The sequence below is a fragment of the Lissotriton vulgaris genome, chromosome 9, assembly GCF_964263255.1.
Source record: "Lissotriton vulgaris chromosome 9, aLisVul1.2, whole genome shotgun sequence".
In the NCBI taxonomy this organism is placed as follows: domain Eukaryota; kingdom Metazoa; phylum Chordata; class Amphibia; order Caudata; family Salamandridae; genus Lissotriton; species Lissotriton vulgaris.
In genome coordinates this window covers 273,963,042-273,987,997 of record NC_141697.1, presented here as the reverse complement: position 1 = coordinate 273,987,997, position 24,956 = coordinate 273,963,042, and the positions used below count along the sequence as shown (strand labels likewise).

General features: G+C 46.4%; 1 protein-coding gene across 1 annotated transcript in view; it reads right to left on the bottom strand.

The window, feature by feature from the left end:
• SAMD15 (sterile alpha motif domain containing 15) overlaps positions 1–24,956 on the bottom strand; it is an 86,713-nt gene that overhangs the window by 46,489 nt on the left and 15,268 nt on the right. The window contains exon 2 of the mRNA XM_086937555.1: positions 2,815–2,913. Within this exon, the coding sequence (XP_086793681.1) occupies positions 2,815–2,913 (99 nt within the window). The remainder of the gene's footprint in view (positions 1–2,814; positions 2,914–24,956) is intronic.

Genomic DNA, 24,956 nt, shown 5'->3' with positions numbered 1-24,956 from the left:
CTTACCACCAGCTCCCCCCCCACCTAGCGGAGACCCTGACCATGGATACGACCAATTTTGCGAATGGATCAACCGAGCCCTAGACACCTTAATCCCAACTAAATGGATCAAAGCACGCGCCCACGAATCCAGCCCCTGGTACAATAAGGAACTCTCCGCACTAAAAAAAGAGGGCGAAAAAGCCGAAAGATGCTGGAGGAGAAACTACGACCCTGCTCTCAAAATTTTGTACACTCAATCGCAAAAAACCTACCACCGCAGTATATGCAGGATCAGGGCAGCCTACTACGCCACTGAGATCAAGAACAGCCACAATGCCTCAAAAACCATCTTTAAAATTCTTAAAGAACTTAGTGCCAAAAAAACTGTGGCTAACTCAAACACCTCACCCGCACTATGCGATAATATGGCCTCATTCTTTTTAGAAAAAATCCGGAAAATCTACAGTACCTTCCCCTCCACTTTTGACCTCATTCCATCGAATGACCCCAACAGACCCATCCTTTCTAACATCCCGGCCCTTAGCCAAGAAGATTTTCCAAAAATCTGTAATAAAATCAAGTCTGGCTCACCGGCAGACCCTCTCAAACCCGAAACCTTCAGAGAAGCTGACGTAACTGTTCTAGGCCCCCTGAGAGACATTATTAACAAATCCTTCTCTACAGCCATAATTCCTTCCAAATGGAAACAAGCCTGAATATCACCTATCATCAAAAAACCTACGCTGGACCCTAACATACCCGAAAATTTCAGACCGATATCCCTCCTCCCATGGCCATCCAAGGTAGCAGAAGCCCATGTAAACACCATCCTGACCAAATACCTGTCATCCAATAACATCTTGGACTGGTCACAACATGGCTTCCGGGCTGGACACAGCACCGAGACAGCCCTACTAAGTGTGACAGAACACCTCCGTACCATTCTAGACTCTGGCAGAGCGGCAGCACTGATTCTACTTGATCTCAGTGCTGCCTTCGACACGGTGTCACACGAGGTTCTGCTGTTCAGGCTAAAAGAGGTCGGGATATCAGGACTCGCCCTTGACTGGTTTAGAGACTTTCTATCAGGCAGATCATTTCGAGTCTCCACCCCCCCTACCTCTCCAGGGAATGCCCCATTGAGCAGGACGTGCCCCAGGGGTCAGCTCTTAGCCCCACCCTGTTCAATGTGTATGTCCAACCCCTGGCAGAGGTAGCCAGGAGGGACGGAATGTCTCTTGTATCCTACGCTGACGACACACAGCTGGTGGTGGCACTAAATGATGATAGCGGTCACAGCGCCCAAAAATTCCAACAAACTCTCGTTGACATCACAGAATGGATGACAGCGAACTACCTCCAGCTCAACGCCGGAAAAACAGACGTGTTGTTGGTGGGAAAAAAGACAAACACTTGGGGGAACAACTGGTGGCCAGAAAACCTCGGCCAACCACCTGAACCCAAGGAATGTGTCAAAAACCTAGGAGTCTGGGTAGACTCTGCCCTAAGATTCACTCACCATACTAAAAAAGTGGCAGCAACCTGCTTCGGCATTTTACGGAACCTTAGACCCATCCTAGGATTCTTTGACCACCAAACCCGTCAGATGATAGTCCAAGCAGCCATCCTCTCCAGGCTGGACTATGCCAGCTCCCTCCTGCTAGGAGCGAATGTGGCAGAAAAAGCTAGACTCCAGCGAGTCCAGAACGCCGCTGCCAGGACTCTGGTAGGTCTCCCCCGCCACACGTCTGTGGCCAGCGTTCTTATCAAACTCCACTGGCTCCCAATGGAGAAAAGGATTCACTTCAAAATGCTATGCCTAGCATTCAAAATCCTAAAAACGGCTTCCCCCCCCATGCTGCCCACTCCTGTCAACCTACGTCCCTCGACGCGCTCTACGCTCAGAAGGACAAAACCTAGCAACGATACCTCACATCAAACAAGCCAGGATGGGTGGCCGTTCCTTCAAATATTTGGCAGCCAAACTCTGGAATCCGAGAGATACAAGATCTGTTGACCTTTAGGAAAGCAATCAAAACACACCTCTTCTGTTAAACAAATTTCCTTCCTCCTTACCTCCCTGACCCTATCCTCTGTCCACTTCTCATACAGTAAGCGCCGGGACGCCCCTTCGCTGGGGCAGCCGCGCGCTATACAAGCATATATAACATTAACATGAATATAAGTGAAACCACGAAAAAGAAGATTCCAACACCGACCCTGTGATAATTCCTTATCTTGATTGTATTACCTTATCAAGATTGTCTGGAAACGTTGACTACAGCAAAGTACTGCGCCTGTTTTATTGTGTGTTTGTATGTTGTTTCTTTAATAAAAAAAGATTTTAAAAAATAAAAATCATGAGGGAACATGATGCTGAGGTGGCAGTAACTATGGAGCTGGCAATGAAGGACAATTAGGCTTTGAGGAACGAAGGGGTGGAGAGAAAGAAGGAGCCCTGTGAAATTTGAAAGTGAGACGTGTAAGGCAGAAGCATTAACAAGGGGGGAAAGCACAGCAATATAGGCTGGGCGATGAAATCACAAGTGATGAAGAATTGATGTGGTCAGTGCATATGGAGGGGGTATTATTATGTAGACAGAAGATGGAAACTGACGCTAGAGAGGCCGGAAGATATTAATAGAGAACAAAGAAACATGCAATTGTACAGGGGGCTGAGGAAGACAGACTAGATACCAAATAAAGGAAATAGCTACTGAAAGGGAGAGCAGAGAAAAGTGAAGAAAACTAGTCAGTAGACGTAACAGCATGAAATAGAATCATGAGAACGACGCAGGAAGTGCTGGGCATATTCTTATAGAACTGTCCATACCTTCATATGCTCGAAGTCTGTGATCCCCATCTGCGGCAGGTTCGAACAGTTCACAAAGATGAGTTTGCGCCCATTGATGAAGTTCTCCGTGAAACATTCCTGTTGAGAACAGAAGCCACAGTTTTGTCACCTAATCAGCAGGTCCCCCATTTCGACATTTACCAACAGTTTTTCTGCGCATTGGAAAATAGTATGGTTCAGATAGACTATCCACTTATGGGCACAAGGTATAACTTGCATTTCAGAGAAAAATCTTATAGATCCTTTCTTTGTTTGCCATATATTTTAAAGGCTTTTTTCCAAGACAAGGAATAACGTAAACAGCATGTGAAAGTAATGCTGCAGAATTTAAGGGAAATCAGTTATGCTAAAATTGAGACATGCGAATTCTATAACATAATAACCTGATGCGAAAATATGCTATAATCTTAAATGTAACGTATTAAAATGGTTGTATGTCAATACAACGCGGGCTTTTACCCCGCATGCCATTACAACACGGGCTTTACAACGCAAGTCGTTACCACGACATGCGCTGTAGGGTGCTGGACTTAGGAATAGTAAGATTTACTATTCCAACACCAGCCTACGTACAGTAGGGAAGGTATTGGGATAGTAAATCTACTATTCTTTAGCCTAGAGCCCCCTCCAGCGCAAGTCGTGGTAACGACTTGCATTGTAAAGCCCACGTTGTAATGGTAGTGCGGTGTAAAAACCGCGTGGTAATGGATGTTCCGCTATTAAAATCCTTAAAATAAAGAGTCACTCTTATTCACAAGTGACCACAGAGGAAGTTAATCTTACCTAGTTTCTCCCACTTGGGCTTATGCCAATACATCAGTAAGGCCTAAGGGCAGTTAATGGATTCTTCAGTCCTCTGGGTGGTCCCTGTGGCAATGTGTCAGCGAACTGACCTTTTGTCAGCCTACCTAGAATAGCTTCTGACAAAGCTTGGAGGAAGTTATAGACCCAGATTACATTCCTGTTTGCTGGATCTTGGGCCTAAGGGACCAGGACCCAAAAGTGAACCTTCTCTATTGAGTCGGACTGGATCGCCTAAGGGATTTTATTTAGGAACTCATTCCACTATGAGCCCACTGGATAATTCTAAATGGCTTTCATAAAAAGTGGGTAATCCCCATAACGATGACACTCAGGCCAGGGTGGCAGTCTGTCGTAGGAGGTGTAAATGACTTTTCATCTCCAGCGAGTAGCAGCACCTCATACATGTCTTGGATGTACATCATGGTCAGATGGCTAGAGTAGGCAAGAGGTCTTACACCTGAATTCAAGAATAACCAGAGGGTATAAAAGGCATCAACCACCGAATGTATGAATACAATACATTCATTTGCAAACATTTGTGAGTTCCAGGTAATGGGTTCCCCCCTCCTGGGGTTATGAAATACACTAATAATTGGCTTTGAAGACCCAGTACTGATTGCGCCTGAGCAGAGATCAAAGGTATCGTAGTAACCTAAAATGATTAGCTACATAGCCAAGTATTAATCTGATCCCAAGAAGACATTGAGCATGCTACAGCACTCGTGCCCTATGCAAACTATCTGTTCTCTCAGGTCTTCACACTAAGATTATAGAAATGTTGAACGATGGAGGGTCCTTCAGTGATTCAATAGATGCATAAGTTCCAACAGGTCCGACCCAATGCCAGGAAACAAATAGGCCAAGTAGTGACAGCAAGTCTCAAACAAGTAGCCCAAATGTCTTCAACTCACATACCCTATACTACCTTTTCTGGAGCAGGACCAATTCAGTCTCACCAACACCGGACCCCAACCCCCTCCTACCCAACTGCCACAGAAAACATTCTCCACTTAGCTCACAATTCACACCCGGCCAAGAATCACCAGTCTCTTTTTTAAGAAAGCCTTAAAAAAAGATCCAATGGCATCGATCTTTGAAAAATAATATCTTTCTCACTCTGTTCCACTTGAGTCTCATGGAGAAGGTTGAAGATGCCACCACACTATGCACTCCTAGTACTTTCTTCAGCTACCAGAACACTTTTTGGCTAGAGTGACAAGGGAAAAGTGAAGAAGAGGAACCTATACATTTTCTTATGAAATGCCGCTTTGAGAGGTTGATTCTCTACTTTCTCCAGCACCAACATCACCATGCCTAACTAGCCCACGGTCCTTACTAAGTTTTATTAGAGAAGCCTGAATGCTTTTAAGATTGTTGGTGTTCCACTTCCTGCTTACCCTTCAGATCCCTCAGAATCTTGTTCTGAAAGTGAGTGAGCAAGAACTTTCAATGGGACACCAAGTGCTTGAATATGGGTGGTGCATCCCAGTTTATCAAGCATATCATTCCCACCTCTATATACACCATATTGTCAACAACAAGTCTTAAAGGAATATAATCCTCCACTGTATCAGCATTTCCCTCTGTCTGATAATTAAATTCCTGGACTCTGACCTAGGTTTGTGCCAACTCCTGCACCTCTGCCAGCACTCAAGTATTTAGGCTGTCTGTTTTCCCTTTCACAGAAGTCTATATGGTCTCCATCTTATGCTTTATGTTTTGGAGCTGAACAGGTTCCTCTTAACTAGTCATCTAAGCATCCTCCATCCATCCTGTGCATTTTCTACTTAGTCGCCCAGCAAGGCATGAAAAACTCTTAGCTTGTTTTCTGCTTATGTGCCAATGTCCTCAACTGCAAAGGGCGATGAAACTAAAGGAATGCGTCTTAAATCTTGAGTACTACTCTGAGCTGATCTTTTAGAGGGCAGTGGAAGGGGATGGGTGTGTTCTCCATAGCAATGCCTGCTTTTCTAGGTATTCCTGAAAGAGTAGAGGGTCTGATTATGCAACTGTTTATAGAGGAATGAACAGAGACATGAGGAAGGGATTCTTGGTCTTCATTTTTACAAGGTGTGCACACAAACCCTAGCCCTTGCCTCTGCTGCCCACAGTAATAATTGAAATACTTCTACATTTTAGATAACACAATCCTATCCTGCAGGCAGCGAGAAGGAGGGGTCTGGTCCTCTATGTTAATAATGTGCTACTGCTGTTCGCTAGCTTTTCATAGGTTGTGCTGAAACAGAGAAGCTGCTTCAATGCTGCCAAAATGAAACTCAGAGATCTGTACATAAAATAATTAATGCTGTCCCTGGCCAGACCTGGGATAATTGAAAATGGGAAGATCTGCCACAAGATGAGATTAGGGAGTGGCTGCAATTGTTAGATACTGCTTGACATCATGGCAATGAAGTTTACAAGTGTGTCTTGCGAGCATCTGAGGAAACACAAAGGTTTTTGTCATGTTATTAAGCTGAAGCTTCGGGTAGCGCGTGTGAAGTATAAGGTTAGGGATATGCTGTGGTCTATGTGTAAGGGTGCATCAGTATTATTAAAGCAAATGTGTAATGATGGTATTAAGACCATTATGTCATTTTTGTGGCTAACCCCAGTCGTTGTTATATCCAAGAAAAGTGGAGAGGTGAGGCCCTGCTTCTGTTTAAAAAAGTCCTGCACAAAAATGTAGTGGATTGCCACTCATTACCCAAGGTTAATAAGTTAATAAAAATCCTGCATGGTGCCCAAGTCTTTAGTCCGCTTGACCTAAGTAGTGCATATCATTAAATTGAGAACTTGTAATCAATCACCAATGAGTAAATATATTTAAACAGTGGTAGAAAAGCATGATGACCTACGATTCATTCAGGAAACTTATCATCATTGAACTAACTAGGACTGTGCTCATGGTTACTTGGTTGTTGGGCCTGATATGCTAAGTCATACCTTATGATTGGCTGGGGAACCATTTGCCAGTAGTTCATTGTCTGCCCTTTCCTGGAAAATGCATTAACCCCTGGCACAGAATTTGTCGCCTGCATTTACTTACCTTCTGTCAGCTGGCTCTCTACTCTACTCAGTGACCTGAGGCAACTGAAAGCATCAGGCATTTTTCTGGGTAACCTTCACTGAGGTGGCATTTGTTTGACATTGGCCTCTGCAGCAGTTTTAGCCGTGCTCTCTGGTGATAGGTCACTAGTCACCAGGTTCATGCGGAGCTTGGGCTTCAGTGACAGAGGCCACAGTAAGGGCTGGTACAGGTTCATTGGCACTTGGTACAGCATCAGCATACTACTAATCAAGCAGAGAACCGGAGCAATAATAGAGAAGGCTGTAACAGCAGGTCATGCAGGTAGAGGATTCTTAGACTAATGGAAGTAAGGCATTCTTGGGGTGATGTTGGTCATTGCTAGTATAATATTGGCCCTTGCATAATGGTAGCAATTCCTGGCATACTTTGAATGCCCACGGTTTGATGGAACTCCCTTTTTTTCAGACTACAGAGTGTGCCATAATGGAGGCGAATCCTTGTATATTGTGAACATCTTTTGAATAAACGAGCCCACCCCTGATATAATGATGGTTCTGGTATAGTGGTATTAATTGTAGGCAAAATATGAATGTTTTTGGCATGATGGGGCGCATAACTAATGGTAGTCACTACATCGTGGTGGCAAGTGTGCATATTTATTCACATGCATTGTTACGCTGATAAAATACTTGACAAGTTGTGGGACAGACGTCCTTTGAGTCTTATTCGGAAGATTTCAAGTCATGTCCCAATACTCTGTAGGCTGGTCTAACAATACCCATTCAGCCATCCCTTCATGTGTACGCTTCTAATCGTACCCATTCATGTGTCCATGAAATCATTCATTCATCAGTCCAAGCATCCATCCATGTGCCCGTTTATCCACCCATTCCAGCACTCACACATACATTTTTCCAACAGTTGATTAATGGCTGCAGTCATCTACTGTCCTGCACCACTACTTACAACCAAGGCCGGAGTGGGAGGGGATCAGGGGAACTACGTTCCTAAGCATTATCAAATTGATCAAAACAGTTCCCATACTTTTTTATTTAAAAAACAATTGCTTCTGAACGGTTGATAGGGGAGAAGGGCTCCTTTACCGTGAAGTGAAAGAAAGGAGAGGCAGCTAAAGAAGAAACAAGCCACCTCTCTAGGGTGAAGGTTACCAAAAAGAAATGTAAATGTGTGCGGTTAATTTGCAAATCTAAAGGCTGCTTGAGGGCTAGTACAGGTTTTATTTAATTGACAGAATCTTGAATTCGTCTTTTAAAAGGAAATCTATAAAAAGTGTGCACTAGCTACAATCAGCCCATTACTAAAAACATAATTACATAACATTTGAAAGCACTGTAAACATTTAAACAAAATATTTTTGCACATTTTGTGACAGCCTGTGTGCAACCTGTCATACTGTTTGTAAAAATACATGTTTTAAACTAATAACTCACTTAGTCCACTGTGCCTTCTTTGACAGGCTGGGACCGCTTAGCAGTATAAATACATGTCACTATTTCCCAAGAGCACTGAAAGGGATTCAGATCAGTGTCATCTGGGTACACCCACGGATATCAAACGTGATTACATTAACTAACTGAACTGTCCTACCAGAAAAATGCATTTCTCAGATGAATTTAAGTTGCATTTATTTTTCATATGAGGTTTGTGCATTACATTTTAGATGCAGTTACCTGTGGGTCAAAGGCTAACAAAATATTGTATTCTTGTAGTCACATCTCTGACCCCACCTGAAACTCGCTGGCCACGACCCCATTGTACTCAGGCTCACAGTTCCCATACTTTGACCGCTGACTTACCAACGCCACAATTCACGAACATGCATTAAAAAAAGGCAGACATCATTTTTGCCAATAGTTCTTTTCTTTGCATTACGTTTGCAGTACTCCATTTACCACTGCTGAAAAAAAGTACCAGATCGGAAAGTAAGACAGTAAAACCAGGACTAGAAAGAATACTCACACCTTAAAGAGGAAATTCACCTCATTCCTTTAAATAATTTGACTGCTCTAGCCAATGCTTGTGGGAAAATACTCCAGAAGATAGATAGCTTTATATACTTGTTTTGTAGATCTGACCAAAGCATTTTATCTGGTGAACAGGAGCCGCCTGTGGCAAAACTCACCGCCTGGAATATCCCGCTGGATCTACTCAAAGGAATACAGATGTTGTACTCGAAAAATGGGCCACGGTCATCCTTGGAAGTAACAGGGGTTTAGCATCCAGAAAGAGAGAGGTGTCAAACAAGGGTGCGTCCTGGCCCCCAACTTAATTTAATTTATAACTAGCAGACTTTAGCATTCAACTCGATTTCATTCGCTCACACCCCCTAAACTTTAGCCAACAACTTATTACGGCTTTACTATATGCCAAATGACAATGTCTTACTGACGTTATCAGGCAAAGGCCTACAAAATCTAATGAATTCTTGATTCCAATACCTCACTTTTTAATAGCTGAGCATAAGCCTCGAGAAAACAAAGACAGTTGTCTTCGGGAAAAGGGTGATCTGGAAGAGAACCCGGTATTGTGGAGGAAACCCCGTGCCAAGAGGGGAAGTTACAAGTATCTAGGCCTATGGTTTATTTTATTTTATGCGTTTTTATATAGCGCGGACGTTGCAATAGGACTGGTCCCACTGCCTGCAATAAAAGAACAGTTTCTGCCTTTTGATGACATACAGCTTAGAAACCTTCCAGTTTACAAGTTTTTTGTATAAATCCCAAAGTAAAGTGTACCATCTCCTTTTCAACTTACTGCAAAGCGCCTCACTGGCACATATCTAACTTGAATTAAGCTTTCAGGAACAGGAAGGTGCCCAAGAAGGGCCACACCTCAAATATGCTTCTTTGTTTTAGGCAGGCTAAAACTATCACACTAAGAGGGTCACCATAGGAAGAAATTGCGCTCAACACAACTCAGAAAACAAACAGCGGGTCAGAAAAAATAACAGCTTCATTACCCCCTCATGGGTCCTCCCCGTCCCAGTCCTTACTACGTGAGGCAGTCCTGCCTCCACCCAGCCAATCAAAACGCCAGAAATCCGAAGGTTACATAAGCCCCTCCCACCAACCGCCATGCCTGTTTTTTTTCTGCTCCGACGGCTGTCGGAACGCTGGTGCTCCCGGTTCCTGTCTCTGTTCCTGGTTTCTTCTGGAGGGTTTGGCGGTGCCGTGAGTGTTTCTTTTCCATTTAAATTGCTTCTGATGTGGTCTTTTCACATTTCCTTGCGTGGCCACTCCGGTCCTCCGGTTGGCCTCGCTCCTGTTCTGGGGTCAGGATGCTCCCCGTTCATGTGCTGGGCTGGGGCGGGGAGCCCTCCTGGTGTTCTGGCCCCAGGTCGTTCCGGCGCTGGTGCTTTAGTGCAGCGTCCGGCCCCTGCTGCCATGTTCTTCTTATGTGGCTGTGGGTGGAGACTGCAGGGCTGCCTTTTTTGTATCTTCTTCGGTCTCGCATGCGAGATTGTTGTTTGGGGGCAGTGTTTCCTGGAGGTTGCTGGGCACTTCCTTTGTTGGTGTGTTGGAATACTAGTCTGTTGCCCCAGCTGTTTCAGTGCTTGCTGAATAAACAACTAAGACGGATCTCCCGGTGGAAGGATAAAGCAAAATTCAGGTCGCGCAAACACGCAGAGATGACAATTAACATCTACAAGGTTCCAATCGCGCATTCCTACATGAATTCCATCCTGAGGAACCCTTTAAAAATTAAAGTGCTTCAAGCCAGATTTTGAATTTTTCTGAAAATTGATGACTTACCAAAATGGTACCCACCAAGAGAGTATGAACTATATTGGAAGAGTGGGGCATTCCTGCTTTAATTATATTTTAGTTCCAAATTACAATCAAACTATTCTACTGTGCGGGGGGGCGTGGCTAGCAAGCCATCATGGCGGACGGAGTGTGTTAGAGCTCTGGTGCCGCCGGGAGAAAAGACATTCTGCCAGCCCTGACGGGGGGCCGTCCTGCGCCACCAACGGTTGGATTCTACTACTGTGGTGCCCCGCTCGCCTCGACGGAAGTTTGAGGGCTCCAGGTGCCGCGGATACCAGGCGGACTAGAAGGAGGAGTCCGCGGCCTAGCCCCACGCTGCAAGCCGGGGCCTCGAGTACGGGCTGTGCCCGGGGCATTGGACGCTGCCTGCCGCGGTGTCGGGGGACTGCCCTGACAGAATTGCCTGAATCACTGCCAGACTGCTAGCGGAGCAGAGGGGGTATGAGGCCCCCCAACACTTCTGGAACAGGACTTTGAGGGCCTGGGAGCGACTGCCCGGAGAGACGATCTGGCGTACAGAGGTGAGCTCCGCCTGAGGGAGACCCCCGGACCACGCCGGGCCGGCGTCCCTGAACGGAGACCCGCTAGAACACGACGAGTGGGGGAAGCACGGAGACACCGTGGGAGGAACGGAATCGGCTCCATCTGCCTTCCCCCTCTTCCCCCCCCTCCCTCCTAACCACTGACATTGCCGATGCTGAAGAGCCAAGTCGGTGAGATTGAGCAAGTGCCGACGGCCTGGGCTGGGGGCGCGGAGAGAGCCATCGCAACTGCCCTGAGCGAGGAGGAGGTAATAGACGGAAGGGAGCCGCCGGCCCAGAGTCGCGCTACGCCGGAGGTGTGAAGACACAGACGGTCGACGCCAAATCTAGCGAAGACACAGGAACGGACCCAAGGGACGAGTAAGGGCGTGAAGAAGGCCGCCATTGCTGCCCTGAGCGGGGGGTGCAAAATCGCCCACCCTAGGACTAAGGAGACGGTGAAAGCGGTCTGCCCACCCTGTGAACTGGTCCCTGCTGCCCTATTGAGGTGGAGAGAGGTGGATGCGGCCTTCAAATTCATAAGTAATGGTGGCCTAACTAAAACCCTGTCGAGAGGCTGATCACCTATCGAAGACTTGAGAGAACGCAGGGCTGATGCGAGAATCCGAGTGAAAGGAACACAGGAGGTGGTAGGTGCCTAACCTGTGACGTAGCCCCAGCCACTGTGTGGGCCTACAGACGACAACCATGGTACGAAAAGGTACGAAGGCTACGGATGGCAAAGAAGGGACGTCTGCGGGGCCTACTCTGGATGCGGGCCTAGGAGGATCCACACCTCTGACACTGAACTCTACCCTCTCGGATGACCAACAAGGGGACAAACTGGATCTGATACTCAAAGAAATCAGAGACTCCAGGGCCGCAATGGAGACGCAAATGGGCATCCTTACCACTAATCTCTCACTGCTTAAAGCCGATCACGATAAACTGGTGGACAAAGTTAAAGACCAAGGGCTGACGCTGACGGACCTCACCCCGACAGTAGCGGAACACACCGACTCCATCCAACAAATTCAACACCAAGTAAAATCTCTTATGGAACGTGTGGAGGATGCCGAAGGTCGCAATCGACGCAATAACATCTGCGTCATTGGACTTCCGGAAGGCAGTGAGGGGCCCCACGCAAAGGAATTCTTGGAGCAGTGGTTCTGAGATAACGTAGCTGCAGAGGGACTGTCACCGTTCTTCTGTGTGGAGAGAGCGCACAGGATCCCCACCGGCCGACCGAGACCGGGACAACCGCCACGGCCGCTGATTGTTAAGATTCTTAATTACCGGGATAGGGACGTGCTGCTTAGACAGGCCCGAATAAAATCCATCATAGAATATGAGAACAAACGTATCTCATTATACCCAGACTATACCAACCTGGTGCAGAAGCAGAGGTCCTCCTACTACGAGGTAAAAAAGAGACTCCAGAGAGCCAAACTCCGCTACGCTCTGTTATTTCCTGCACGCCTCAAGGTGATCCACAACAACAAAACTCACTTCTTTGAAAGCCCCACGGACGTGGAGGAGTGGCTGGAAGTGATGGATATCGAAGAGAACCGGACCCAACCCAGGGATCATCGGCCAACGGATCCAAGGACGGATCAGATCACGCGAGAGAAAGGTCCAGTGCACGGAGTACGGAACCGAAACGGCGTAAACCTACTGCTCACCAACAGAAACGAGGACAGGACGATGCTGTCGCAATGGTGGGCTCCTTCAGGGAGGAGCGAGGGACAATCAATACGGACACTGAAGACAGCACTATACATTCAGACTCAGAAAATAGTATGGTGTTGTTCCAGACTGTAACACCCAGAGCAGCAGATGAACTTCTAGACAATGCCCAGGAATAACTCCTAACATGGATGAGACCTGGGACCTCAGGTCAAATTGGTATCCTTTTATTATAAACTGATTGCACAGCCAAGACATGGTGAGGGAAGGGGACCCACAGACAGGGTAAATGAATGTGTTTCTCTATTGATGTGATGAAACTTGAGGTAACCAAATTGTGTTTTCTATATACTGTCTCTGAAAAAGGGACCTCACACACCCCACACTCCTGTGAAACACAGGAACATGATATTGTATAGGCAGGGGAATGTCCCCCCTCCCAAAACACGGCTACCAGTAATGGATGGTTATATGGTAACTCTCCCGGCGGTGCCGTTGAGCCGACAGCACAGACAAGTATGGCTCTTTGGACACGACCCATGCTTAGCCGACCCCCCAAAAGCGTATGCAACGTAGATTGTTTGGTTATGTTTTACAGTTTAATGTTCGGCACAGCAGAGTTTCGAGGCTGCGCCTCCAGAGTTTGTGTTTGGGAAGGGGAGGGAACCGTCTCCTGGCTAGCACTGATAACGTACATATTGCAATATGAAAAGATGCCCACTGTTACACCTGTATTTGGATATGGCTGACAAGAAAGGAAAATATAGGCTGGTTACCTGGAATGTGCGAGGGCTAGGGGCAGTACAGAAGCGACATAGAGTACACGCCTTCTTGATTCGCCAGCGAGCGCACATAGTATTCCTACAGGAATCCCACCTAACACAGTCCGAGGCACACACACTACGGAAAAAATGGAGGGGGACCATATTTTCCACTACATACTCTGCCTTCTCCAGAGGGGCCACGATATGGGTGCGATATGGTACCCCTTTCGTGGAACTGGAGAGGAGGGTGGACGAACAAGGGCGCTATATACTGGTGAAGGGCACACTAGACGGTACAATGGTAGTCTTGGGTAGCATCTATGCCCCGAACTTTGATCAGGAATATAAACTAGTGACGGACGTCACTAGACCCTTCCCGCACTACAATTGGCAAACTTCCATCTGCCTGAATAATCCAAACAATCTTGCAAGTTTTGAGTTTTCTCCAAAGTCTTTTAATTAGAGCAGTTCATTTCACATAGTTAAATATTTTCTTGATGTGCTGTCAGTTTGAAAATATTATTCTGTTTGTCTGATTTGAGACTTTAAATTCGCTGGTTGAACATAAACTAACTTCAAATAAAGGCGAAAATGATAATTCAATCCCAATGCATTTCGGGAGTATCTCCCTTCGTCAGGGGAACAAAAAAGTGTCAATGCTTGCACCAATAGGGATTCTGGTATTTTGACTGACTTCTGCTAGAGATTCCTATTGATCTGAGTTTGTTGTATTAGATAACAGTCCGTGAGTCATGTAATCGTGGTGTAGCAGAGTAGATTCCTGTCAATTTGTAAGATGCTTGCTATTCCAAGTAGGAAGGCAGTGCTTAGTATTCTGATTAACTCGTGGTCTGAATTAGAAAAGCGGTGATATTCTTTCGGGAAACTGCTGATGGGTGCAACCGGTATGCGGTCCTCGTGTGGACCGCATACCGGTTGCACCCATCAGCAGATTCCCGAAAGAATATCACCGCTTTTCTACCATCTAACACAGAGTGAGTCAGTGAACGCAAACCCACCGTAAACGGAGAACCGCAGTTCACATTAATCTCGTAGTACCCCTGCAGCAAGACGTAGTTAAGTCACGCTACCGTTTCAGTGATAATTCAGACCACAAGTTAATCAGAATACTAAGCACTGCCTTCCTACTTGGAATAGCAAGCATCTTACAAATTGATAGGAATCTACTCTGCTACACCACGATTACATGACTCACGGACTGTTATCTAATACAACAAACTCAGATCAATAGGAATCTCTAGCAGAAGTCAGTCAAAATACCAGAATCCCTATCGGTGCAAGCATTGACACTTTTTTGTTCCCCTGACGAAGGGAGATACTCCCGAAATGCATTGGGATTGAATTATCATTTTCTCCTTTATTTGAAGTTTGTTTATGTTCAACCAGCGAATTTAAAGTCTCAAATCAGACAAACAGAATTATATTTTCAAACTGACAGCACATCAAGAAAATATTTAACTATGTGAAATGAACTGTTCTAATTAAAAGACTTTGAAGAAAACTCAAAACTTGCAAGATTGTTTGGATTATTCAGGCAGATGGAAGTTTGCCAATTGTAGTGCGGGAAGGGTCTAGTGACGTCCGTAACTAGTTTATATTCATTTTCAGTTCGGTGGAGGGTGGCTCCTCCTTCCCTCCCAGCACACCGTTTTAAAAGTTGGAAAAAGTGTTCAAATTTAAGAAAATAAGGAGTGCACTACACAACCCTATTCAAAATCCGAACTTTGAAAAGGACAGATTCCTTGCAACCGTGGGTCGGGCTTTGGCAGACTGGATAGACATCCCCTGGATCATAGGGGGAGACTGGAACATGATACTATGTGGACCTGGACAGATCGCACCCTCCCCTCCAGGCGACAGGGGTACACAAACTGTCTGATTCATTTGGGACATGGCTTCATGGATGGGGAATGACAGATGTATGGCGTGCACTACGTCCAACACACAAAGAATATTCATATTACTCCCCACTGCATAACCTACCGTATTTTCCGGCGTATAAGACGACCCGGCGTATAAGACGACCCCCTACTTTGCTTGATAAACTTTAGGTTTCATGCTATACTCGCCGTATAAGACGACCCCCACTTCCAGCGCAGTCCAACTTTCTATCTCCATGGACTGAGGAGATCACGTGGTACTGACACTCCCCTCCTTCCCATGAGCATGAGATTTCTGGAAGGAGAGAGATATCAGCACATGTGGAACACAGTGGGGGCCGCCATCTTCAGAGCTGCCTGTTATATTTCAGGACCTCCTGCTGCCTCATCCTGCTGCCTCATCTGCCTGGGGATGTGGAGGCGCGTGTGCAGGTCAGTCTAGGCACTTTTGATGCATGTAACTTAACGTTTGCTTTTTCTAATTTGTTCATTTTGTACTATTACCGGTATATGCTCGTAGTTTGGGTTTATTTAATAAACGTTCCGCTCCACGGTAGTTGTGCCTACAGAAACGCCTGTGGAAGCTGCTCGGTATCCCTGGCTGCAATCTTTAGATGGCATGCGATTTTATATAGCGCGGACTTTACCCGTTTGTGTCGGACGGCTCGGTATCCCTGGCTGCAATCTTTAGATGGCATGCAATTTTATATAGCGCGGACTTTACCCGTTTGTGTCGGACGGCTCGGTATCCCTGGCTGCAATCTTTAGATGGCATGCGATTTTATATAGCGCGGACTTTACCCGTTTGTGTCGGACGGCAGTTTAGAGCCCCCCCACGCTCCCGCTGGGTCGGAAGCGTGGGCGGGAAATGGTGCAGCTCGAACTCGCACCCAAGAGTAGTCCGCGCTGTCGAAAAATCCATGAAAACAAAGGGTCTAATTTTGTATCCGGCGTATAAGACGACCCCGACTTTCCAAAACATTTTCAGGGGTTCAAAAGTCGTCTTATACGCCGGAAAATACGGTACATAAATCCTAACAGACTTAGAGAACATGGTAGAAATTCAAGTTTAGTATGCCTGGACTCAGAATAATAAAATACATATTTTAGTGATGTTCATTTTAATAGTCTGTGTTTGCAAATACCACTTTTAGAAAGTAGGTATTTGCTTGCCTAACCTTTGAAGCCCACCTCTGCTAGGCTGTGTATTCCTTTGTCTGGTTTTTTAAGTGACAGGGCTGGGGGATTCCAAGAGACAGGATGAGTCAGCCCAGTGGTGAATAGAGAGATCTGCATCTAGATGGGAGGGAGAGGTTGCACCTGAACCTTGAATAGGGCTGCCCCTGCCTTCCACAATGCTGGCTCCACCTCCTGGAGTGCGGCTGATGTCTCTGCCCTGCACACTGAAAGAAGAGAAGGAAGACTGTCAACAAAGTGCTCCAGGGCTGTACTTGCCTTCCACAATGCTGGCTCCACCTCTTGTGGGGCGTCTGATGTTCTTGCCCTGCCCTGTCAAAGGAAAGGAGAAGTCTGGTAAACAGAGTGCTTCAGAACTGGTTTGGACTGGGCCCAGGCCCCTCTCCCCTCAAAGAACAAAGGATTTTGGAGTATAAATATTGGGACCCTGATCCCATGAAATGAGATCACTTTTGGACTACAAGAAGAAACCTTTGCTGAGGAGAGGAACCTGAAGAAACTGAGGAGAGACTACTCCGAAGCTGAAGTGCTGCTTGGGGGATTGGCCTGCAGTGGTTGCCTGACTGCCAAAGGAAGGAGAAAGAACTTTGTGTACTTTATTTTCAATTTGTGAAAGATCTCCAAAGGCTTGGAAGAGAGCTTGCCCCTTGACCGAAGTCTCAGGACCAGTAGACTTCACCAGCCTTTGTGGATTGCTGCTGGAAACGCTGTTTCAGTGGCTACATTAGACATCATTTAGGGCATGGTGCGTCGCCACCCTGTACGTCACTTGCACACTTTGAGCACCAAGTACAATTTGAGTTGTGTTGTTATTTGTCTACCTACAGTGCTGTTACAACTATAAATTGCCTAACTACTTTTATCTATTACATGATGCCATGAGCACATTATAAAAAACTCATTGAGTCTCCTTAATTCTGTTCTCATAATGCTTTATGCATATGTTTTTATTTGTCTTTTCATTAATACCAGTTGGGATATTGTTTGTTTACTTTCAGTGGTTACAGAGGCAGGGAGCTGTGACTGACTCTCACGACCGGCCCGGTGTCCTGTAGGCACCGCATCGACCAACGTCCGCCTCGAACAACGCAAGCTCTGAGCTCACTGACTCCGTCCTGACGCCATCACCGAGCCATTGCCTGCACCGCGACTGGTGGACATCGCAACGTGCAACGCCTCGCTACACCGACTCGTACTGGTGTGACTGACGCGGTCACTGCTGTTGACTTCGAGTCCTGTGAATGCACCGGAGTTGGACACCGCCTCGCACGCTTCGCGACGCACCGCCCGACTCTCATCGTTGTCCGAACTGATCGACGCCAGCTCCCAAACTCCGGCTCTGTCGCCGCATCGCAAGCTGCAAGCACTGCAATGAACGTCTCGCCCTGCAACGTACGCCTCGGACCCACCGACTCCGTCAACGGCCGTTGCTTGCACCGCATCGAGGGACAACGCGACCTGCAACGTTTTCTTTTCTGTACAGCGACGAACACCGGAACCGGCTCGCACGTCTGTGCCGGCCGCATCAAGTAAAAGGTACTGTGACTGAGTCTGGCGACATTTGAGTGGGCCCGGACCGAAGCGGTCCGCTGGATTTGTTAGACTTTGTGTTATTTCAGCAACGCTGTTGCCAGACAGGGTTACCGACTTGCACATAACCTTGATTTAAGCCTTTTTAACCAAAACTCTTGAATTCTAATAGTATTGTGAATTATTTTTGTCGTTTATTGGTCTTGTGGTAACTCTATATAAAATATACTTAATTTTATAACTTTACAACCTGTGTGGTGTCCATTTGTAGTGTTGTCACTTGATTATTGTATGTGTTCACAAATGCTTTACACACTGCCTCTGAGATAAGCCTGTCTGCTCTTGCCAAGCTACGAAGGGGGTGAGCAGGGGTTATTTTAGGAGTGTACCCCCCTTACTCTGACTAGAGGAGAGGGTCCCTATTTGTCACATGTACTTACCTGTGCCAACTAGAGACCTCCAATTCTAACAGTAATGTACTTACATCAAATTCGTTTTAGTGCCTCTATCTAAAGAGGAGAAATTAAAAGAAGATATGTCTAGTGCTTTAACATCAGAAACACGTTTGAATGATAGCAACCATAAAAGCATAGTTAACTTTTCAGATAAATGTTTGAGTGAAATATTGACATTGTCTGGCCATGAAATGAAGACTTTGTAAAACCAAATTAACGTCCAACATGAAATTATACTTGGGTATAGATTTGGAGAAGGTACTCCATTTAAAAGGTGGTAAATCAGAGGATGTTCTCTGATCGGTCTTCCATTCACTCTGGTGTGTTCTGCAGAAATTGCTGATCTGTAGGTATCAATGCTGCTATAAACTTTACTTTGTGAAGCCAAAGCAGCTAGGAAATTAACCACCAAGGTTACATTAGCTGAAAGGGGATCTGAACCCCTGTCAACACACCAGCTACACCAGACAAACTAGGCTGACTTGTAGACCTTTGCTGTGCCAGGGGCCCGTGATTGTAGAATGAGCCAGATAGCTTCCTCCAAAATTCTCGAGTTCTCCAGGAAGCCCCAAAATCCTCCATGTGATGAGGGAAAGAGAGCCCTCTTGAATGAGGTTGTGCTGAAAACCCTGAGAGTTGAGAAGTAAATCGGGAAAGGGAGGAATCCAAACTGGGAAATCCGAAGCCAGTTTTAGCAGAGTTAGAAAACCAAGGTTGGGTGATCAGAAACAGAGATGACTGTTGCCTGTAAGCCAGATAGCTTCCTCCAAAATTTCCGGGGTTCCCCAGGAAGCTCCAGAATCCTCCAAGTGATGAGGGAAAGAGAGCCCTCTAAAATGAGGGTGTTCTGAAAACCCTGAGGGCTAAGAAGTAAATCAGGAAAGGGAATTTAAAGTGGGAAATCTGAAGCCAGTTTTAGCAGAGTTGAATACCAAGGTTGGGCCTGCCTAACGGCAGGTGATCAGAACCAGGGATGACTGTTACCTGTGAACCTGAGCGAGAACTCAGGCAATGAAGAGGAAGAGGGGGAAGGTATAAAGGAAGAAGAAGAAACTAAGGACATTACTGGCGAAATGTATCTGTAGTAAGAGCAAGAGGATCTGGTCTCCAACTGAAGAAGGAAGGGAGTTGATGCAGGAGGCAAAAAGGTCTATTGACATAGTGCCGAAGATTGAATGAAGACGACTGAATACCAAAGTATGAAGTCTCTAGTCACTCGAATCATGGAGGTGGCTGGAAAACTAGTCAGCACTACAATGAATATGCCTGGAAGATATTCCGCTCTGACAGAAATGTCCCTTTGGAGGCAGAATTCCAAAAGGCTCTTGGAAAGAACTTCCAGAGGTTTGGGCCTTGTGCCTCCAAGACAGTTTATGTGCCTGACCACTGAAAGATTGTCTATTCATAAGAGTATTTTGCATCATTTTGCTCTGTCTTTTACAAAGGTCTGGATGGCAAAGGGAACTGCAAGCATGTCTAAACAACTGATGTGCAATGACGACTCCTGGAGAGATCATGTACCTCCAGTCGAGAATTAAACACATCTTGCACCTCACCCTGTCCGATTGGCATCTGATTCTAATACAAGATCTGGGACAGCAGAGAAAATTGTTGTACTGTTCCAGGCATCTATGTGACTCAGCCACCAGAGGAGTTCTTCTCTGGACTCCGAATCCAGGCTTACTGGCTCAGAGTAAGCCAGACCGTTGCGAAGATGATGAATCTTCAATCTCTGTAAGGCCCGATAATGGAGAGGACAAGGAAAGATGGCCTGAATGCAGGAAGCTGACAGACCCACTAGCCAAGCCAGAGATCTGAGGGAACAGTGGGGCAGAGAAAGGGCATGACATATCTCTTTTTTGATTAAAGAGACCTTTTGTTGTGGAAGTTGGAGAATTGATAGAGAGGTGTCTATTAAAAATCCCAGAAATTCCAGATGCTGTGAAGGAATAAGTGAGCATTTTTTAGAACTGATAAGGAAACCTAGTCTTGAGAAGATTTTGACACAGATGTAAATGAGCTAGGAGACAGTTTTTGTCTTGTGCCAGAAAAACTATGAGTGAATCCCTGAGTCCTGAGAAAGGCTACCACTGGATTGAGAATCTTGGTAAAACATCAAGGGGCTGAAGAGAGACTGAAAGGGAGTGTCTTGAAGCGCATAAAGAATTTGCCCTACTGAAAGTGGAGATACTTTCTGCAAGCTGGGTGAACTGGAACCGTCAAAAAAGCGTCTTGGAGATCCAGATGCACAAACCAATCGTCTTGAAAAAGTAACTCTCTGTGTTGGAGAATAGTCTCCATCTTGAAGTGATGATAACACTAGAATATTGTTGAAAACCTTCAAATTGAAGACTGGATGCGATGTTTTGATCTTTTTGAGATCCAAGAAATGATGCGGAGGAAACCTAAAAGACTGAATGAGGTTTATTCAATAGCCTGCTTCGAAATAAGTTATTGCACCTCCTCTTGAACTAGAGGGAACTTCCCCTTGGGAAAAACAAAGAGGGCTGTTCATACAAAGTTGAACTGGAATCTGGTGACGATCTATGTGATAACCTTGGATGGTTTGAATTACCAGGGATCTGATCTGAGGGACAAGCAAGCATTTAGACACAGAGCCATTCTGCCTCCTACAGGGGGAAGGCCAAAATTGAAAATTCTTACTGATCTCCTTCGTTTCGATAACCCCAATTCCAAAATCCATGGGAACGGCTAAGGTAGAAATTGGGTTTGTAGTCTTGATAGTGTTCTTGGGAGCCTGAATTGTAGGAGCCTTTTTGGAAGGATTGACCTCTTGAGGGGTAAAGGCCAGCAAAACAAGTCCTTCCTTTGCTGGCCCTGCCAAAAACCTGAGAAGAAAGAATTTTCTTCAAAGAAAATTCGGGCCTTGTCAATGGTAGCCAAGGGGGTAACATACTTTCCAATTTCCTTGATAAAGCAGTCTCCGAAAATAAGTCCATTGGCTGTGGACCTGCTTCCTTAGTTGCCAGGCTACTTAGCTTAGGGTCTATTTTTAGAAGAAGGCTTTTCCATCTCTCTTGAGTGAGATATGCATTGGTATTACCCAACATACAAATAGTATGTTGTGCCCAATCCGATAGGGTATCTGGGTCCATCTGTTCACCCTCCATTTATGCCTCCTCAGCAAATTCCAGGATTTTGGATAAAGGGCTAACTAAATCCAAAATTCTGTCCTGGCAGTTCGATTAGGCTCTATCAACCCCTTTTTTGAGTACTTGCCACCAAAGTTGGTGAAAAATGACATAATTTTTAGGTCTATGACTGGAGTATTGGCTACTTTATAGGGAAGGGCATTCAGACTTACTTTTATTCCTGGGAGATTTATCTAGGGCAATGCGTAAATAAAAAGAGACCTAATCAAAATGAGTTCCGAAGGAAATCATTCTGAGGTAGGGTCGGATATAGGTTTGCCTAAACGGTCTACAAAATCATTGGGTACTTGGTGAGAAACGGCACCATCAGAGGGAGAAATGTTACACCTTTTCTCCAGAGGCACATCAGCAAGGTCAGGAATTATATTTAAATTAGATCTAGCATCACTCACTACGTTGTCATTGTCGTTGTCAGTGTCCTGTAAACTAATAATATTAAGGGGGAAGAGGGCAGCCCTGAAAAAGAAACCTCTCTGGTGGGAGGACCAGAAAACTGAGAAACTCCTTTAGAAAGCACACTATTAGGTGCTTCAAGTTTCTTTCCACTTTTTAGAAGGAAAGCCAGTGGAACACTACAACATTTGTTTAAATAGAAGCCTCCAGGGACTTGGAAACACCTAGCATGGACCCTTGTTGTACAGAATCCTTAAAGAAGGATTTTAAATTGTCTTTCATTGTCTTAGACTCCTTATCTTCAGACATTTTGATCAGGCACAATACCAAAAGTAAAACAGAATAAAAAGTAAAAGGGAAAAGAAGGTTCAAACTAAAACCTGAAGGAGAAACTCCCTTGAAGGGGAAGGGCCTAAGAAGGGAAGGTATGCCCAAGGCGGGGCCACAAGCCGGGTGAGTCTTACCGGCACAATGTAAGAGCAGCATGTTAAGCAGGAAGCTCAAAATGTGAGTGCAACAACAGGGTTTCACATGTAAATCAAACCAGCCATGCGATGAGCAAACCGTTTCAACATGTATATGAATAAGGGGTAGTATAACGGTGGGCGGGAGCCAGAAGCAAGGCCTGCAATGTTGAGAAAAAGGAAGCTCTCGCCGAGGGGAAACAATTGTTCAACTGAATGCTCCACAGAGCGCCGTATGAAAGGAGCGAGTGCAACAATGAAGCCAGTGAATATATTTAGCAATTATACCAATATAAGCTATAACTATGTAAGCAGTATAAACTGGTAATCAAAGTGAATACATTTTTGCAAAACGAGCAAAGTACTTATCTTGACTGCGAACAGCAAGAAAAGAGGAATTGTTGCTCTAAGTGAAGTTAATTATTATGCTGTTTGACATCCTATTGGATATGCTATGTTGATGTAATGTTAGTAGTTCTTTTCCCAGGGTTTCTGGATAGTGTAGTTTTGTATTTTCTTGGCAGCTGTTGAATAAATGCAAGAAAAGTTAAGCATAATATGAGCCTCCGGTCGTGTAATAAAATCTAACCTTTATTTTGCACTAGGCAGGATTGGACCTGATCAAGTATATTTTTAAAAGGGACGGTAACACAGACAAACGCAATCTGCTTTTGGCTTGGTGATCTGAAAGTGCTGATGAATGTACTTTGACAGTTGTGTAGTGTCCGGCTGGACACGTTCTAGTGTTCCATCTCTGTCGCACCACACACTGCACACCCACCCATCACAGGCGTCACTGGTCAGGTGACCCTGTTAATAAAAGGGGCAGGGAGCACGTGCCCTGGACCAGTTCTAGTAACCATATACACCATGTCTGTGTTCTTATTCCTTATCATGTGGGCCTATATGGCCCACGACAATGGCGACGAGGAGTTTAACCCTGTGTGTAACCTGCCAGCTGTTTTCACCGGTCATCGTGGGGGTAGTGCAGCCCACTCCTAAGCCCCACTGCCCTGACAGCGGTCAGTGTGCCGGAAAATGAGAAAACATAGAGCAGAAAGAGGGACATCGGCAAGGAACTCTTCAGCATCGTCAAGGAGTTCTCCAACCCCAGCACCGGCAACAACGACATCACTCCTTCACAAGACCTCTGCCACTCTCTCGCCTCGTTCTTCCACTGCAAGATCGCCGACATCCACAACAGCTTCAGCGCACCATCAACGCACCCAACCGTCGAACCAACGCCCTCCACCGCCACCCTCCGCACCTGGACCACGGTGGCCACCGAAGACACAGCCCGCACGATGAACACCATCCACTCCGGATCTCCGACCGACCCCTGACCCCACCACGTCTTCAACAAGGCCGGCTCCATCATCGTACCCCTACTCCGGGACGTCATCAACACCTCCTTCAATACCGCCACCTTGCCGGAGAGCTGGAAGCATGCCGAGCTCAACGCCCTACTGAAGAAACCAACAGCTGACCCCACCGACCTCAAGAACTTCCGCCCCATCTCGCTCCTCCCTTTTCCTGCCAAAGTCATCGAGAAGACGGTCAACAGACAGCTTGCAGCCTTCCTCAAGACGAACGGATCCCTCGACCCCTCGCAGTCTGGTTTCCGAGCCAACCACAGAACCGAGACCGCCCTCATCGCAGCCACCGCTGACATCAGAACCCTGCTCGACAACGGGGAAACAGCGGCCCTCATCCTCCTGGACCTCTCTGCAGCTCTCGACACCGTCTGCCACTGCACCCTAGTTCAACGCCCCAGCAACATCGGTATCCAAGAGAAGGCACTGGAATGGATCATCTCATTCCTCACCGGAAGAACACCGAGAGTCCGCCCCCCCGTTTCGATCCGAGGCCACCGAAGTCATCTGCGGCGTACCGCAAGGATCATCACTCAGCCCCACCCTCTTCAACATCTACATGAGACCTCTTGCAGCCATTGCACGCCAGCACAACCTCAACATCATCTCCTACGCCGACGACACCCAACTGATCCTCTCCCTCACCAGAGACCCCGCCACCGCCAGAACGAGCCTACACGAAGGGATGAAAGACGTCGCCGAGTGGATGAAGAACAGCCGCCTGAAACTAAACTCAGACAAGACGGATGTCCTCGTCCTGGGACCATCGCCCTCCGCCTGGGACCACTCCTGGTGGCCCCCCCGCCCTGGGCGCCACTCCCAAGCCAACAGACCACGCACGCAACCTGGGCTTCATCCTGGACTCCTCCCTCTCGATGACCAGACAAGTCAACGCCGTCTCCTCATCATGCTTCAACACCCTACGCATGCTCCGCAAGATCTTCCGATGGATCCCGACCGAAACCAGAAAGACGGTCACCCAGGCACTCGTCACCAGCCGACTGGACTACGGAAACGCCCTCTACGCTGGAACCACAGCCAAGC